Source organism: Corvus hawaiiensis, chromosome 4 (genome assembly GCF_020740725.1).
Source record: "Corvus hawaiiensis isolate bCorHaw1 chromosome 4, bCorHaw1.pri.cur, whole genome shotgun sequence".
In the NCBI taxonomy this organism is placed as follows: Eukaryota; Metazoa; Chordata; class Aves; order Passeriformes; family Corvidae; genus Corvus; species Corvus hawaiiensis.
Genome location: NC_063216.1, coordinates 79,541,551 through 79,559,322, shown reverse-complemented (window position 1 = coordinate 79,559,322; position 17,772 = coordinate 79,541,551). Strand labels below are relative to the sequence as shown.

General features: G+C 56.2%; 1 protein-coding gene across 2 annotated transcripts in view; it reads left to right on the top strand.

The window, feature by feature from the left end:
• PPP6R2 (protein phosphatase 6 regulatory subunit 2) overlaps nucleotides 1-17,772 on the top strand; it is a 56,691-nt gene that overhangs the window by 38,135 nt on the left and 784 nt on the right. For both annotated transcript variants that reach the window (XM_048300202.1, XM_048300203.1), the window contains 13 exons: nucleotides 441-653; nucleotides 1,471-1,535; nucleotides 4,482-4,597; nucleotides 5,408-5,493; nucleotides 5,785-5,865; nucleotides 6,199-6,296; nucleotides 8,281-8,338; nucleotides 9,206-9,333; nucleotides 10,173-10,333; nucleotides 12,000-12,153; nucleotides 12,558-12,646; nucleotides 13,076-13,265; nucleotides 17,152-17,307. In XM_048300202.1, the coding sequence (XP_048156159.1) occupies nucleotides 441-653; nucleotides 1,471-1,535; nucleotides 4,482-4,597; nucleotides 5,408-5,493; nucleotides 5,785-5,865; nucleotides 6,199-6,296; nucleotides 8,281-8,338; nucleotides 9,206-9,333; nucleotides 10,173-10,333; nucleotides 12,000-12,153; nucleotides 12,558-12,646; nucleotides 13,076-13,265; nucleotides 17,152-17,307 (1,595 nt within the window). The remainder of the gene's footprint in view (nucleotides 1-440; nucleotides 654-1,470; nucleotides 1,536-4,481; nucleotides 4,598-5,407; nucleotides 5,494-5,784; nucleotides 5,866-6,198; nucleotides 6,297-8,280; nucleotides 8,339-9,205; nucleotides 9,334-10,172; nucleotides 10,334-11,999; nucleotides 12,154-12,557; nucleotides 12,647-13,075; nucleotides 13,266-17,151; nucleotides 17,308-17,772) is intronic.

Below are 17,772 nucleotides of genomic sequence, written 5' to 3'. Positions count from 1 at the left end.
AAAAGGCCTCCCAGCGCCTGGGCAGCCTTAAGAGAGTTGATCCCGTCCTTAGCAATTGTTTAGTTCCTGTTTCTCTGAGGATTCACTCAGCCCCAGCACAGTTCACTTGGAGTTTTCAGTGTGTCTGTGCTGTGAGTGCTGTCTGTGTGTGAGAGAATTCCCAAGTGCTCAGTTTATTGGGAATACTCACTGGTTTCCCGACAGACCGAGCACCCTGGGAATGCCGAGCCCAGCCAGCAGTGGGTGCTGGGCTGTAGCAGGAAAACTGAGTGGAACTGCTGATCAAACAACAACTTGGGCAACAACTTCATATCACAAAGCCCCAGAATCTTGGGATGGGATGGGTTGGGAAGATCCTTAAAGATCCCTGATATCACTGATCATTAAAAGCAGGAAAATTTATCCCCAGTAAATTCTCCCATCTCTCATTTCTCCTCCAGGACTTATTTTTTAAATACACGTGGAATAACTTTTTGCATTTCCAAGTGGAGCTGTCCATAGCAGCCATCCTGTCCCACTCCATGCACGAGGGGAAGCCCAGCCCGGGGGAGCTGGGCAGCAAAGAGGAGGCTCCGAGCGGGAGCGCGGCCCCGGAGAGCGCGGAGCCCGCGGAGCCTGCGGCCGGAGCCACCGAGAACATCATGGTCACCCACGTGAGAGCTGGGCCTGGGCTGGGGTCAGCGGGGCCTCTCTGGGATGGGCTGGCCCAGAGCGGCCGCTGGGCTCGGTGTGCATTGGTCATCATTTATTGTCATTTTTAGTGGGTTTTGTTATCATTTATTATCAATTTTAGTGGGTTTTATTGTTATTTATTATCTATTTTTAGTGGGGTTTATTGTTATTTATTATCATTTTCTAGTGGGTTTTGTTATTTTTTATTATCTATTTTAGTGATTTTTATTATTATTTATGATCAATTTTTAGTGGGATTTATTATTATTTATTACCAATTTCAGTGGGTTTTATTATTATTTATTGCCATTTGTAGTGGTTCTCGTGGAACTGTGGTTTGTACCTTTATTTGTAGCATCCCGTTCCAAAACTCCCCTCATTTAATGGCCCTGTGAATCCCTTGCTATTTACTAAAATTATCCCTACTTAGTATTCAAGTATCCCTATTTATTAGTAAAGCTATCCCTATTTACTAGTAAAATTAGCCCTACTTATTCATAAAATTTCATTTTTTTAGTAAAAATAACTATACATTTGGGACAAGAACCTGAACATTCCGGTCAGAGCCCGGTGTGGGGGTTGGAAAATGCCAGCAGCGTTTTCATTCCTGCTGCTGGGAAGCCCAAAGCAGCCTGGGGATGTTCCAGGTGTTGCTGCTCTCCCCGGATCCTCTGGGAAATAATCAGGGAAGAACTGGGGCTCTTGGGCAGGGGAAGGGCTGAGGTTTGAGTTCCTGGGGAGGAGAGAGGGAAGCAAGAGGAGGATCCACAGTTCTGAATGTTCTCCCTTTCCCCCCAGCTGTTCCAGAAGTGCTGCCTGGTGCAGAGGATATTGGATGCCTGGGAAGCCAATGACAAAATCCAGTAAGGAGCTGCTGGCCCAGGGCTGCGCTTGACTTTGGAATATTCTTGGAGCATGTCCCATTTAATGGTGCCCAAACAGGCTTGGATTGTGGTTGGGATTTGGAATTGGGATGCTCTGCATGCTGAAAAGCCAAATTCCCAAATAGGCAGGATTTGAAAGCGTGATGGGGTTTATGGATGTTTCCAGCACCTCATCCCAGACACTCAGTCTGCTGCTTTCCTGCTTTCTCAGGGAATCCCAGGGAACGTTCACTCCTTTCATTCTTTTTTTGTTTTAAATGCACGATTTTATTCTCCCTGGAGTGGAAAACTCTTGGAAGTTGGGGTGGCCAAGCATTTGTGCTCTGGATTTCATATTTTAGCTTCATAAACCCCTTGGATTTTGTGCTGATTGGGCTGATAAGAACTAAATATTTTAAAAGAACCAAAACATGAAAGTGAAAATATTCTGGAGGCCTCCGTTTCCGTGTCCAGCTCAGTGTTTGGTCCTCCCTCTCTATTTTGAGCTCTTGGAGGCTTCCAAAGGCTTTGGAATCCCACTGGAATTGTTTAGGCCATAATTGGTGGGTTGGGGTTTGGATTACATTTTTTTTTGTTGGTTTGGTTTGGGTTTTTGGGGTTTTGGTCCTTTTTACAGCCCCTTGTCTGCATAAGGAGTTCTGCTGGGCATTTCCTTGCCCAGTTCTGCAGGACCAAAAATACCCCTGGGTGCTGCTTGGGAGCTTTCCTGATTAAACCAGAAAGGAGCCAGAGCTCATCCCTGTTTCCTGCCAAAGCACTCCAGTCAGCAGCACACTGGAAAGGATCTGGATGGCAAGGAAAAAAGAGGGATTGAAGCAGAGGAATCTCAGCTGGGGCTTTGGGAAGGTGGAGATTCCAGGAAGGTCCTTGCCTGCTCTCAGTGGGCACATGGAGACCAGCGGGGGCAGCTGGGGCTGCCCCTGGATCCCTGGCAGTGGCCAAGGCCAGGCTGGACATTGGGGCTGGAGCAGCCTGGCACAGTGGGAGGTGTCCCTGCCATGGCAGGGCTGGCACTGGAGGGGCTCTGAGGTCCCTTCCCACCCAGCCATTCCAGGATTCCCTGATCTGGTTTTTAGCACGGCTTCACGCTTCAGGAAGGAAAGAGTGAGCAGCCAGGGAAGGGACTCAGGGGCTTCTCGGGCTCTGTGTTGGGATCTGGTTTTATCCCAAGGGGGAATCCCATGGTTGGATGGGAACGTCGTGTGTTTGGGATGCACTGCTGCAGCCCCAGTCCCACGCTGGAGCTCTGTCAGTAGCTGTGCTGTAAATCCTTAGCTCTGGGAGTTACAGTCAGATTTATTCCTGCATATTTTCCATGTTTAGCTCCTTGTTTGGAGCTCCTCCCACGTTACCTGAGCGGGATCAGGGATCCCAAAACATGGCAAAATGAGGGAAGGTCCCTGTGCTGGGGGCGAGTTCATCCCATCCTGCCTGAGCAGGGCTGATCCCTGCTGGGTTCTGCAGGGAACTCTGGGATGTGTGGGGCTGGAAATCTGTGGCCAGTGGGGCAGGAATGCCGGGGCCATTCCAGGGGCTCCGAGGGTATCCTGGCTCCGTGGCTATCCCGGTTCCACGGGTATCCCAGCTCCGAGGGTATCCTGGCTCTGTGGCTATCCCGGTTCCACGGGTATCCTGGTTCCACGGGTATCCCAGCTCCGAGGGTATCCTGGCTCCATGGCTATCCCGGTTCCATGGGTATCCTGGCTCCGAGGGTATCCTGGCTCTGTGGCTATCCCGGTTCCACGGGTATCCTGGCTCCGAGGGTATCCTGGCTCCATGGCTATCCTGGTTCCATGGGTATCCTGGCTCCGAGGGTATCCTGGCTCTGTGGCTATCCCGGTTCCACGGGTATCCCAGCTCCGAGGGTATCCTGGCTCCATGGCTATCCTGGTTCCATGGGTATCCTGGCTCCGAGGGTATCCTGGCTCCGAGGGTATCCTGGTTCCACGGGTATCCCGGCTCCGAGGGTATCCTGGCTCCATGGCTATCCCGGTTCCACGGGTATCCCAGCTCCGAGGGTATCCTGGCTCTGTGGCTATCCCGGTTCCACGGGTATCCTGGTTCCACGGGTATCCCAGCTCCGAGGGTATCCTGGCTCCATGGCTATCCCGGTTCCACGGGTATCCCGGCTCCGAGGGTATCCTGGCTCCATGGCTATCCCGGTTCCACGGGTATCCTGGTTCCACGGGTATCCCGGCTCCGAGGGTATCCTGGCTCCATGGCTATCCTGGTTCCACGGGTATCCCGGCTCCGAGGGTATCCTGGCTCCATGGCTATCCCGGTTCCACGGGTATCCTGGTTCCACGGGTATCCCGGCTCCGAGGGTATCCTGGCTCCATGGCTATCCCGGTTCCACGGGTATCCTGGTTCCACGGGTATCCCGGCTCCGAGGGTATCCTGGCTCCATGGCTATCCTGGTTCCACGGGTATCCCGGCTCCGAGGGTATCCTGGCTCTGTGGCTATCCCGGTTCCATGGGTATCCTGGCTCCGAGGGTATCCTGGCTCCGTGGCTATCCCGGTTCCATGGGTATCCTGGCTCTGAGGGTATCCTGGCTCTGTGGCTATCCTGGTTCCACGGGTATCCCGGCTCCGAGGGTATCCTGGCTCTGTGGCTATCCCGGTTCCACGGGTATCCCGGTTCCACGGGTATCCCGGCTCTGTGGCTATCCCGGTTCCACGGGTATCCCGGTTCCACGGGTATCCCGTCTCCGTGGCTATCCCGGTTCCATGGGTATCCCGGTTCCATGGGTATCCTGGCTCTGAGGGTATCCTGGCTCTGTGGCTATCCCGGTTCCATGGGTATCCCGGTTCCACGGGTATCCCGGCTCTGTGGCTATCCCGGTTCCACGGCTATCCTGGTTCCACGGGTATCCCGGCTCCGAGGGTATCCCGGCTCCGTGGGTAGCGGCTGCTCTCTGTTCCAGGGCAGAGGGCGGCAGGAGGAGAGGGAACATGGGGCACCTGACCCGCATCGCCAACGCCGTGGTGCACAACATGGAGAAGGGGCCCATGCAGGCCCAGATCAGTGACTTCATCAAAGGTACCGCCTGCTCCTCCTCCTCTTCCTCCTCCTGCAGCTCCCCCTCACTGCTCTCCAGGGAAAAATAACCCTTGGGAGCTCCTGGAAGAACTCACTGCAGGTGTTTCCTCAAGGTCCTTTCCCAATGAAAGGATTCCCAGTGAAATCCCACAGTATCCCATCATTTAAAGTGTGCTGAGACCGCATTTGGCTGCTCTTGGTTTCCACTCAGTGAAGTTAAGGTTGGACAGTGGGAGGTGTCCCTGCCAGGGCAGGGCTGGCACTGGAGGGGCTCTGAGGTCCTTCCCACCCAACCATTCCATGAATCCGAGACACGTTTCTGAGGAAAGACACACGAGGTTAAATGTCCCCAGAGGCCCCAGATGTGCTCGTCAGAGATACTCCCTCTGCCAGGCTGTGTCCACCCTGCCCTCACTGGACCCACCTGGAGAACTGGTTCTGTGCCATGGGTTTGGGTGGGAGCAAGGAAGATTCTCCATTTTCCATCCCCACAGCCAGGCAGTGACAATCTGGGGGCACAATCTTTTGCCCTTTTCTCCAGTTATTAAACTTTCCTTTCCTCAACCCTCGAGTCCTGCTCACCTTTGGGCTCCCAGTTGTCCCACTGTGCTGGGATGGGAGGGATGAGAGGGAAGGGCTCCCCCAGTCCCCAGGAGGAAAGGGAAGAGCCAAGCACAGCTGGAGCCCCGCTTGGGGTTGTTCCCAGCAAGGCGAGAGAAGCTGTGTGTCCTTAGCCCAGGTGAGTCCCTGAGGAGTTCAGATGGCTCAGAGCACCCAAATCCCATGGGCTGTGTGACCTTCTCGTTCCAGAGCTGCCCGAGGACTGCAGGGGCAGGTGGGAGAGTTTCGTGGAGGAGACGCTGACGGAGACGAACCGGAGGAACACGGTGGATTTGGTGAGTTGGTCACTCCAGTGGCTCCTGGGCTTCCCCTGACAGAAAAAAGGGATATTCCTGGTTTTTCTCATTGCCCTTGTTTTGCCTAAGAACGCTTCCAAGGCAGAGTAGAAAGCACTTCCAGAAGCATTCCCTAACAGTCCTTCAGCAGAGCTGATCCATGGTGCTGGGCTGGTCCCTGGCATTCCTCGGGGCAGCTCCTGCCTCGGCAGGAGTTTGGGCTTTGGTGGAACTGAGACACTGGAGCTTTCCCAGCTTTCCCTGGTCCCTGACTGGTTTGTGCTTTCCCAGGTGAGCACCCACCACCTGCACTCCTCCAGCGAGGATGAGGACATTGAAAGTGCTTTTCCCAACGAACTCACTCTGCAACAGGTGAGTTGGGAACATCTTCACTATTCCTGGGAAACTTCCTGCTCCGACTGCCTTTGGTCCGTCCCAGTGTGGAGCAGCTCCCTGAACTCCCAGTCCGTGCATTCAGCTCCTCTGGGCTTTCCCAGAGCAGTGCCATGGGCTGGGATCCACCTGGGAGCAGGAATCCCAGAGCTCTGTGTGACCCTGCTCTGGGAAGGGGTTGGAATTGAGGATTTCCCACACTTCTGTGATGTTCATGCCTTCCTGGAGCAGCTGTTCCCATGCATCTCCACTGACTGTTTCTGGAGTGTCTCTGGACACCCTAACGATGGATTTGTTGGGATCCCTTCCCAGGCCTTCTCCGAGTACCAGATCCAGCAGATGACGGCCAACTTCGTGGATCAGTTCGGCTTCAACGACGAGGAGTTTGCAGACCAGGATGACAACATCAAGTGAGTCTGGGGGTGTTTGGTGACAGCAGCAAGTGAGCCTGGGGGAGTTTGGCGTTAGAGCCTCTGCATCCCGTCCTCCCTCTGGTTCAGGTTTACAAATGAGCCTCGTTATCCCTCCTCAGGTTGGAAACAGCTCCTTGTTTTCCAGGAGCACAGCCCGATCTCCAGAGCCAGGTGGAGAAGCAAGGAAAAGTATTCCTTCTTTTGAAGGAGGGATAATGGAAATAAAGCAGGCAACTGTTGTCCAGCCCTGGTCTGGGATGAGTTTAAAAGCAAAGCATGAGAGCAAAGCCTGGGCATCTTAACAGATCTTTCCCAAGGAATTAAATCCTTATTGGAATGAGGAGTGAGGGGACAGTGCTCTGATGGAATCCAAGGGAAATGCAGCCATTTTCCCCCTCCAGAGGAAGGGAACAGGGATAATCAGGAGCAGAGGCAGTTCAGGGAGACAGGGAAGGGGATTTAGTGTTACACAACTGGCTGGATCCAGAGCTCAGACTTTGCTGCTTTTACAGAATTCCTTTAATCCCGTTAAAGCTGCAGCTCATCCTCTCTCCTTAGAAATGTACCTGGCACTGGGATTATCCCAGTGGCCATAACAGTCCTGAAACTGGGACCGTTCAGTTACGGACAGAGCGGTGCTCCAGGGGATCCCAGCGCTCCTGCTCCTCAGCTCCTGCGTTTGTCTCCATCCCAGAAACTCCTTGGGATCCAAGGCCCTTCCCATCCAGGGTTTTTCCTGAGCCTTGGAGATGTCAGAACCTTGATAAGGCCAAAAAGTTCCAGATTAGAATCAGAGTTGAATTGAACAGAAATTATTCTGTTCTACACATAAAAAAAACCCCAAACAAAACAAAACAAAAAGAACCAAAAAACCCAAAAAACCACAAAACTGAAAACAAACCAATAAAAAACCACAACCAAATAAAAATAAAATAAAATAAAATAAAATAAAATAAACTTTTGACTGCTGGCAAATATGGCCCGATGTGAGTGAGGGGCAGGGAGGAGTTAAATCCCTGAGGAGCTGCCCCAGGAGCCTCGTGCCCAGTGTAAAATGAACAGGAAGCTGGAGAAAGTCCGTGCCTGGGATGTTATGGCTCTGTTTGTGGTTGGAAAGGGAGAATATCCTGCAACACCTGGAATATTCTGGGAGTGGTGCTCCCTTGCCGCTGTTTCCAGCTGCTGGACACTGGGATGGAAGTGAATGGGAATATGTAAGGAGTGTCAGCCATGTGTCAGTGTCCCTGGGACTGCAGGAGTACTGAACTGAGGAGTTCTTCAAGGAAAATATCACTGGAAAAGCTACAGATCCATAAGTAGGGGGAGTGAACCCCTGGATCCAGATTCTCTGGGAATTGGGAATTTCTGGGCCTGCAGCACCCTCTGCTGTTCCCACCAGGGGCTCATCTGGCTCGGGCTGGGAATTGGGTCATTTCGGGATGTTCACAGCACAGCCACACCTCGGGCTTTGGGCCCCTGCTGCACTGAGATTCACAGAATCCTGGGATCCCCGAGGCTGGAAAAGCCCTCCCAGCCCTCCCAGCTCTGCCCCATCCCCACCTTGGCCCCAGCCCAGAGCCCTGAGTGCCACCTCCAGGAATTCCTTGGACACCTGCAGGGATGGGCACTCCAAAGCTCCCTGGGCAGCCCCTGCCAAGGCCTGAGCACCCTTTCCATGGGGAAATTCCTGCTGGTGCCCACCCTGCCCCTCCCCTGGCCCAGCCTGAGGCCGTTCCCTCTCTCCTGTCCCTGTTCCCTGGCAGCAGAGCCCGACCCCCCCGGCTGCACCCCAGGAATCCCCTCCAGTGCCACCCCTGCCATGGGCAGGGAATGTTCCAGGCTGGAATAACCCTTCCTGCAGCGAGGGGACACCACGGCCTGGGCACAGGGGTGGCTGCTCGGGGGTCACAGCCCAGGGGTGGCTCTGGCTGTGGCTCCTCGCAGCCATCCCTGAGGCTCTCCCCTCCCTCCTCCCTCCCAGCGCTCCCTTCGACCGCATCGCCGAGATCAACTTCAACATCGACGCCGACGACGACAGCGTGAGTGGGAATCTGGGATAGTGCTGGAATAAATGTGGTTCTGGAAAGGTCCTGCTTGGATTCTGAGAGAACAAAGGTTTGGGGGGGGTCTTTGGGCAATGCAGAGGGGCCTCATGGGCACTGCCCGGCCCCTCAGGGGCTCCTCCCAGGAAATGTTTCCTCTGAAGCAGCACCCCCGGCACTGAGGGAAACTTCCTGCAGTGCCAGTCTGTTGTTCTTAGAATCAGGGAATCCTGGAATGTTTGGGTGGGAAGGGACCTCAGAGCCCCTCCAGTGCCAGCCCTGCCATGGCAGGGACACCTCCCACTGTGCCAGGCTGCTCCAGCCCCAATGTCCAGCCTGGCCTTGGCCACTGCCAGGGATCCAGGGGCAGCCCCAGCTGCTCTGGGCACCCTGGGCCAGGGCCTGCCCACCCTCCCAGCCAGCAATTCCCAATTCCCAATCTCCCATCCAGCCCTGCCCTCTGGCACTGGGAAGCCATTCCCTGGCTCCTGGCCCTCCATGCCTTGGCCCCAGTCCCTCTGCAGCTCTCCTGGAGCCCCTTCAGGCCCTGCAAGGGACTCTCAGCTCTCCCTGGATTCCTCTCTTCTCCGGATGAGCACCCCCAGCTCTCCCAGCTTTGGTCATCTTTCCAGACACAGATTAGGGAAGCACAGGCAGAGATGGGTTTCTCATGGATGTAAACACTGCCGGGCTGTTCCTGGCCTTTCCTGGTTTATTGCCCCAAAGGAAAGCAGCAGCTGGGCTGTGGTGATCCAGGTGATCCCAGCTCCTGAGCAAAGCTGGGGCTGCTCAGCCCTGAGACTTGGCCTTAAAGCAGTGTCTCCAGAGAACCTCTGGAATGTGATTTCCCTTTGATCCCTGCAGCCCAACGCCTCCCTGTTCGAGGCCTGCTGCAACGAGCGCATCCAGCAGTTCGACGACAACGAGGAGGAGGAGGATATCTGGGAGGAGAAGGAGATCTCCTACGCAACCCAGGTCAAGTCCAGGACACGGTAAGGTGAAAACACAGCCCTGATTTCCCCCTCATGCTGGGAATCTGCACGTTTCAATTCCTTGGGGTTTGTGTCATTTGGGGGCTGCGAGGTTTTATCTGACGCAACCCCGAGCACTCTCCCTGCCACTTGTGCTGGGGTTCTCCTGAGCTGGAGACAGACCCAGTTTGAGGGAATTCAGTAACAGTGGGAACACCTAATTAATGACTCTTCCATCAAACGCATGAAAAACCCCCACCCTCAGTGTGAGACACTTGGAATCTGCTCCTTCCCTCATCCTTGGAGAGGAGGAGGAGGGGATGAGACTGAGGGGAGTGGGCAGAACATTCTTTCTCAGAATGTTCAAATCAGAAAAGTGAGAGCAAGAGGCTTCCTGGGGCATCTCAGGCTTTGAAATAATTTTTCATCCTTTTGGCAGAGCCACTTATTAGATAAAGTTATTTCTGTAATTCCCAATCTGAAATGTGATCACAGGAAACAGGGAATACATCCCAGAGCTCTGCATGTCCTTGCCAAGCATCAGCAGCCTCAGGTCCTGCCAGGCACAGGGTGGGCTCCACGCCCGTGCCCATCCCCTCGCTGGGCACTGGTTTGTGGTGCCCCCAGCCCTGGGTCTGTCCTGCACCTGCGGGGAGTTCTGACACCAAAGCCCTCGGGAATCTGGGATCCCTCCGAGTGCCCACGACTGCCCTGAGCAATCTGGGGAGATATTTTGGGGGAAACAACCGTGGAAAAGGCTCTGGGCAGCTCTGGGCTGTTTCCCCAGGGCCAGGGAGGAGAAGCTGAGGGATGGGTGCAGCAGCTGCTCCGGGAGTGGCTCATTCCCAGTTCCCGCTCAGGTTTGGAGCATCGCAGACGTCGGAGAGCTCCAAGAGTGACCTGGAGAACGGGGACCACGACGGCAGCGTGGACTCAGAGGAGGAGGAGGAGCAGCAGCCACCCCCCCCCTCACCAAACAAGGGCAGCACCGCGGAGCAGAAGGACTCGGAGTCCTCCCAAGGTACCGGATTTGCGGGAGCACATCCTGGGATCTGTGCACAGCAGTGCTCACATGCTGCCAGCTGCCCATGGAGAGTCCCCAGGTCCTCCTGGCCGGGGGAAATGGGGATGTCAGGGCTCACTTTGTGCCTCTGGAGCCTCAGGGAGCCTCACGAGCCCCAGAACAGCCCTCGTGTCAGGCAGCCCCACAGGGAGAATCCCAGGGAAAGGTCCCTGCGCGTGGCAGCGTTCAGGATGAGATGGGCTCTAAGGTCCCCTCGCACCCAAACCATTCCATGGTTCTGTGATTCCCGGGATCCCAGCTCCTTTAGTGCAAATCCCAGTCAAAGCAGCAGTGCAGGGATGGGACCTGAACTCCTCCCATCCCGGGACAGTTTTGTGCCCACCTTTGCCAGGTGTCTCCACACCCCCCAGCCCTGCCCGTTCTGCTTTCCCAGCTGTGTTTGCCTGTTGCAAACCCATCCCTACAGTGCCCGGAGGAGGAGTGCAGAGGGACAGGGTTTTCCTTGAATCCTGGAATGGTTGGGTGGGAAGGGAGCTCAGAGCCCCTCCAGTGCCAGCCCTGCCATGGCAGGGACACCTCCCACTGTGCCAGGCTGCTCCAGCCCCAATGTCCAGCCTGGCCTTGGCCACTGCCAGGGATCCAGGGGCAGCCCCAGCTGCTCTGGGCACCCTGGGCCAGGGCCTGCCCACCCTCCCAGCCAGCAATTCCTTCCCAAGATCCCAACTAAACCTGGAGCTGGAAGCCATTCCCTGTGTCCTGTCCCTCCAGGCCCCTGTCTCTTCCCATCTTGTCTGCTCCTTCAGGGATTTTCCCAACTCTCCATGTAAATGACACTGTGGGAATGCTGGACACCCATGGTGCTGTCAGCAGAACAGTTCCAAGGGACAAAAACATTTTCCCAACCATCCATTTCTCCAAGCTTTTTCAGTTCTAAAGCATTTCTTTCTGCGGGTGCTGCCCTTGTGTTGTCACTGTGAGCACCAGGCAGGGTTATCCCAGGATCCTGCTCTCTGCACCCCTTTGGAAGTGTCAGATAATTCCAGTTCGTTGGGAAGAACCAGTATAAACCTCATGGTCCCAGTGGGTTGTGTGTGACAGCCCAGTCACCCTCTGGAGACTCAGCTGGAATTTGGGATCAGTTTTGGGGGTGCAGCCTCAGCGGGTCCCTCCCGCTCGGTTCTGTTCCTGCAGAGCTCTGTAATCCTCCCTCTCCCCTGGAAAAAGCTCAGGAAAAATGCTATTCCAAAGGTGGGATTTGTAGGACTGGGAGTAGGACGATGGAGGTAGGTTCTGGAGGAGGATTCGTCCAGGACTATAAAAAAAGCCATTAACCGGTGATTTCTGGGGTCTTAAATATTGCAATCCATTGGTCAGTTCCTTACCTGAAACTGCCAAAATGCACCCACTGGAGATGGAGATGGGAGCTTTTGGCAGTGAATTGAGGGACTTGGAGCTGGGAATCTCTGGCTCAGGGAATGGAGCCACCCAGGGTGTCATTTGTCTCCATGGATGCCTCTCCTGGGGATAAACATCCACAGGGATTTCCGTGGGACTTTGGAAGGGACGGATGTGCCCTGGGATGGGTTGCCCTGTCCCTGGGATCCCTGGGCTGTTCCTGGCCGGCCAGAGGCTGTGCTGGCAGCCCAGGCTGTTGTGCCCGCAGGGGCCGGCTGGACGGCCGTGTTCGAGCCCGTGAGCCCCACGCCGCCCGTGGCCATGGATGTGGGATCCAGCGTGTGGGACTCGGCCGCCCCGCAGAGCAGCGCCCCGGAGGAGAAGGGCTGGGCCAAGTTCACGGACTTCCAGCCTTTCTGCTGGTAAGAGCTACGCAATTCCAGCTCCCCTGGAGCCTTGCAGTGGGGGAATATTTGGGATACGTGTTGATGGAGCGCATGGCTGTAATCCTTTCTTCTTCCCCTTCCCTTCCCGTTGCTTCCCTTTTACGTTTTAATATTGTCTGGTGATCCTGGATCGGGGCTCCTTCATGCTTCCCAGTGCTTCCCAGTGCTCCTGCCTGGGGCTGGGACACAGCCCCGCTTCCTGTGTCCTCATGGGGTACAGAATCAGCAAATAAGGTTTATAGAAATTCAGAACATTGGTGGGAAGGAAGAGCAGGGCCTGGGGACTGCTCCTGCAGGGCTGTTGGGAAGCTGTGGGATGATCCCGGTGGGAATCTCTGGGATGATCCCGGTGTCCGTGCTCAGGGCTGTTCCCTCCCCAGCTCCGAGTCCGGCCCTCGCTGCAGCTCCCCCATGGACACCGAGAGCGGCGGCACCGACAGGACCCCGGCGCAGGGCCAGGACAAGAGCTGTGAGTGACACGGGGCCACCCCCGGGGTGCACAGAGCACCTGGGGAAGGGAGAACATCCCTGCAGGGTCCCTGCCCTGAGGGTTCCCTGCGGGATCAGTGAATGGAGGCAAGGGCAGAAATCCCGAGGGTTTGTTGGGACAATGCCAGCAGGGAAGGGATGGAGTTGCAGTGAGTTGGGGCTGATATCACAGGGACATCTCATTTATCCCCGGAAGTGTCCAAGGCCAGGCTGGACAGGGCTTGGAGCAGCCTGGCACAGTGGGAGGTGTCCCTGCCCATGGTGGCACTGGAGGGGCTCTGAGCTCCCTTCCCACCCAAGCATTCCACGATTCCCTGACCCTCTGCAGCAGCTGCAGGCCCCATTTGAGCCCTTGGGCCGCTCCTGGGGAGTTTTCCCGAGGTTCCAGCATGGGCTGTTCCTCCCCCAGCCAGCGCTGCCTCTCCCTGTGTGTGGAACGCGTGTGGGACACGGAAGGCGCCGCTGGTGGACTCGGACAGCAGCTCCTCAGACAGCTCCGAGAGCGACGATGACGACGACTGCAAGGCCAAGGCTGGCACGGAATCCACGGGCACGGCCACGCCACAGGAGGCCGGGAAGGACAGGGCAGCTCCCACCAGGTGGGAAGAGATCTCCGTGGGCTGGGGTGGTCCCCAGCTGGGATGGCCCCTGGGGTGGCCCCGGGCTGGGATGGCCCCTGGGGTGGCCCCGGGCTGGGATGGCCCCTGGGGTGGCCCCGGGCTGGGATGGCCCCTGGGGTGGCCCTGCGTGGTGCTGGTATCCCCTCTCTCATGGGCTCCGTGTCCCGGTGTCCCCTGGGAGCAGGTGCTGCCCCTGGCCTGGCACATGGACGGCTGAGGGACACATTGAGCACAGGGTTATTCCAAGGAAGGGCTGGGGCTCCTTTGGGCACTCCGGAGTCACAGGAGCAGCTCTGTCCCTGTCCTTTGGGCACTCCGGTGTCACAGGAGCAGGAGCAGCTCTGTCCCTGTCCTTTGGGCACTCTGGAGTCACAGGAGCAGCTCTGTCCCTGTCCTTTGGGCACTCCGGTGTCACAGGAGCAGGAGCAGCTCTGTCCCTGTCCTTTGGGCACTCCGGAGTCACAGGAGCAGCTCTGTCCTTGTCCTTTGGGCACTCCGGTGTCACAGGAGCAGCTCTGTCCCTGTCCTTTGGGCACTCTGGTGTCACAGGAGCAGGAGCAGCTCTGTCCGTGTGGATCTGGGATCCAGGCCCAGGGCAGGGATCCGGGTGGGATCGCTTGGAAAAGCGGAGCAGAGGCTCCCATGGGATCCTCCTGCAGCCATGGGGGGAAGGTTTAACCCACTCAGGTTCTCATTTTCCCCTTGGTGTCAAAGGCAATCAGTGATAAAACCACCAGCAAAGGCTGGAGCAGATCCTGGGATGGGCAGCGGTTTGTAGGAATTGGATCCTCAATCCAGCCTGCTCCAATCACGGAGGGGGAGCTGCTGCCCAGCCCAGTCAGCAGCTGCTGCATCCACAAAGATTTTTCCCAGTTTTAAGATTCTGAGGTTTTTCCTCGTCCTCTTCCATGTATTTCCTCCTGCTTTTTACCAGAGTCCCTGGATTTGTGCGCCTGACTCAGGATCAGGAGCTTCCCTTTAGCGATGGTTGGTGACAGTTTGGGGTCATCCCTGAGTGTGCTCGGCCAGCAGCAGCTCCTGGGGGCCCGGGGGGCTGGGAAACCACTGAGATTGCAGAATTCCCTGGAATGAGGGCAGGAGTTTTCCCAAGGTCTGTTTGGTTGGAGGCAGCTCATTCTGACAAATGCATTAGTTGTGATAGTTGCCTTAATTCCGATAAATAGAGTTGATTTTGATAATTGCATTGATTTTGATAAATGCCTTAATTTTGATCAATAATTTCCATTTGATAAATGCATTACCTGTGATAAATGCGCTCCGCGTGCTGGGAATGGCCGGGCTGTGGCTTGGTGGGAAGCAGAAGGTGAGGAGAGGCACAGCAGTTCAGCTGTGCTGGAAGCAGCCTCTCCTTCCCCAGCTCTCAGTGCACTTGGATTGTGTGGAATTGGATCCACTGGATCTGATCCGAGCTGTACTCCAGGTGCTTTTCCTCTCTGCACTGTGGTATGGGCAGAGCTGGGTTCCCAGCGGGATCAGGGAATGGCCTGAGCCAGACCCACAGGATCCTTGGTCCAGCTGCCCGGGACACCCCAAGACTCCCAACGTTGTCCAGACATTCCTGGAGCTCTGGAGCCATGCCCGTTCCCTGGGGAGCTGTCCAGTGCCCGACACCCTGTGGGGGAAGAACCTTCCCTGATATCCCACCTAACCCTCCCCAGCCCAGCTCCAGCTGTTCCCATTCCATGTCCATCCTATTTGGGATGTTCTCACCTCTTCCCGTGCTTTCCTCGCAGGAGGGAAGTGTTTATTCCTGGTTTGGCACATTTGGGACGTTTTCCTCTCCAGACAAGTGTCTGTACCACATTCCACAAGGATAAAGCTTCCCGAACCTGCCTGCCCTTCTCCAGAGCCGTTCCCATTGTGGCAAAGAGAGGAGATCCTGGAGCACCCACGGCCTCCCCCTGGCAGGGGTCTGTGGCTGTCCACAGCTGTGTCCGTAGCCCGGGATCCAAGGGAAGCTGTGGGAGGACAGGAGCCGCTGCCACAGCTGGGACTGGAGCTGCTCCAGGCCCGGGCTCCTGGTGGGAATCACCATCCAGAGCATTCCCAGTCTTCCAAATCACTGAGTGGGAATACCCATTGCTTACCACGTTCCTTAATGATTCCAGGGCAATCAAGAACATTTTGGAGTCACTCTGGGGGTTGTGACAACTCTCTCCAAGCGTTTCCCCAAAATCTGCGCCAAACCCCATTCCTGTTGCTGTAGGAACAGGTTTTCCTTCCCCTTGTGCCCCTGGAATGCTGGAATCCACACTGAGATCTCTGATTCTCCTTGGAGCTGCTCAAGGACTCGGAGTTTTCCTTCCCCCTGTCCCTGGAATCCACATGGAGGTCTTTTCTCCTTGGAGGCCTCTGCGGATTCCAGGATCATTGGGGTCGTGGAGAACCAGATGTTGCAGCCCAGCAAATCCTCCAGATGTTCCACCCTCCCTGAGCCCATCCCAGCTGCCCAGGGGACCCTTAGGCCAGGAGATGCGGATCAGGAATTGCTCTCAGCTTCCCAGTTTGGATCCAACTCCCCGGGGGGGTTTGGGGTCCCATCCCTGGAGTGTCCAAGGAACAACTGGACATCCCACACAAACTCCTTGTTTGGGTTGTGTCACCCCTTGCTCCGGCCCTGTGTGTCCAGCTGGGATTTTCCAGGAGCATGGGGAAGGCAGAGAACTTCCCGAGCCCTCCTCGGTGCTCAGGTAGCTCCGGAATCCTCCTGCCCTGGAGGCTTTGGGCATTGGGTTTCAGAAGTTTCTCTCTGAGCCATGGAAATGTCGAGCTCCAGATTTTTGTGTGGGAAGTGGTTTTCCAGCGACATTCCTGGGAATGCAGCTCCATCGCTGCATCTCTCCAAGGTGGATTCTTGTACTTTTGAGGAGCCTGTGAGCCCTGGAGGAAGGGGAATGTTTGGATCTCGTTATTCCTCATTTTTGTGGTTTTTTCAAGAGAAGTAGCTCCAGAAATAGAACCTCAGTCTCCAATCTCCATCACATGTCCAATTACCCAGCTGGGATTATTTTATTCCATGAAAACTCCCCCGGAGCCGGTGACAGAATTCCAGCCCAGCCATCTCCAGCTTTCCTCCCTTTTGTGGAGGCTTGCTCTGGGAGACAGGGAGAAGGAATTGTTCTGGATGGAGACTGGGAGGAAAATCATTCCTGGGGCAGCTCGTCCTCTGCCTTGGAAGCCAAAAAATGGGGATGTGCACAGAAATCCCTTCTCCAGTTGGAAATCTGGGTGGGTTTATTCCAAACAGGAGATTGGGAGGGTTTGTTCCTGCAGTTTGTCCTTTCCCAGGGTTTGAGCTTTGGTTGTTGGCACCTCCGTGGGGACATTGTCCCTCAGGTGGCACCTCCGTGGTCCCTGGAGCGCCTTTAGCGTGTTTGGATTCTGAATGTCCGATCCCTGTTTTTCCTTCATGGGATTTCAGGATCTGCCCCTAAATCCAGGATTTTCTGGGTGCCCCAGAAGCTTCAGGGGCTGCTTTGGCAGAGCAGAGCAGTGTCTGTGTCCGTGTCCAGCCAGAGCAGGCTGTGCCATCCCAGCAAATGGCAATGGGAATGGAGGGTTGGGAACTCTCAGACTGGATTTTGCAGCAGGAGTTGGGAATGCTTTCCTCGAGGAGCTGCTCTGGGGTATCCTGTTGGGTGTGGGACCCAGAGCCTGCAGGACGTGCCCGCTCTTTTTAACCCCACTTCATTGCCAGTTCTCATTCCCACTGGGATCTTTAGGCCTGTGTGACAAGAGCAGGGGGAATTTTGTTTTCCCTGTTGGAATTTGAGCATCATTCCAGTACGAGCCCAGTTCTCCCGTGGGCTGAGTTCCATTAACGTGGCCCTGCCCTCTCCCGCAGCGGCTCCGACGGAACGGCCGTGGAGACGCTTCCCGTGGCCGAATCCGGGACGTCCAGTGCCCCCCAAGCCCGGAACAGCGCGGCCACGCACACGGATGGACACCAGAGAGTGGCCACTGCTGTCACAACTGCCACAGAAACAGCCACGAGAGACAGGTGAGGGCACAGTCCTGGAATGTTTGGGTGGGAAGGGACCTCAGAGCCCCTCCAGTGCCAGCCCTGCCATGGCAGGGACACCTCCCACTGTGCCAGGCTGCTCCAGCCCCAATGTCCAGCCTGGCCTTGGCCACTGCCAGGGATCCAGGGGCAGCCCCAGCTGCTCTGGGCACCCTGGGCCAGGGCCTGCCCACCCTCCCAGCCAGCAATTCCCAATTCCCAATCTCCCATCCAGCCCTGCCCTCTGGCACTGGGAAGCCATTCCCTGGCTCCTGGCCCTCCATGCCTTGGCCCCAGTCCCTCCGCAGCTCTCCTGGAGCCCCTTTAGGCCCTGCAAGGGGCTCCGAGCTCTCCCTGGCTGAACATTCCCAGCTCTCAGCCTGTCCCCATAGCAGAGATGCCCCATCCCTCTGATCACCTTGGAAGGACTTGGAACCAGACAGGCTTTAGGGTCCCTTCCCACCT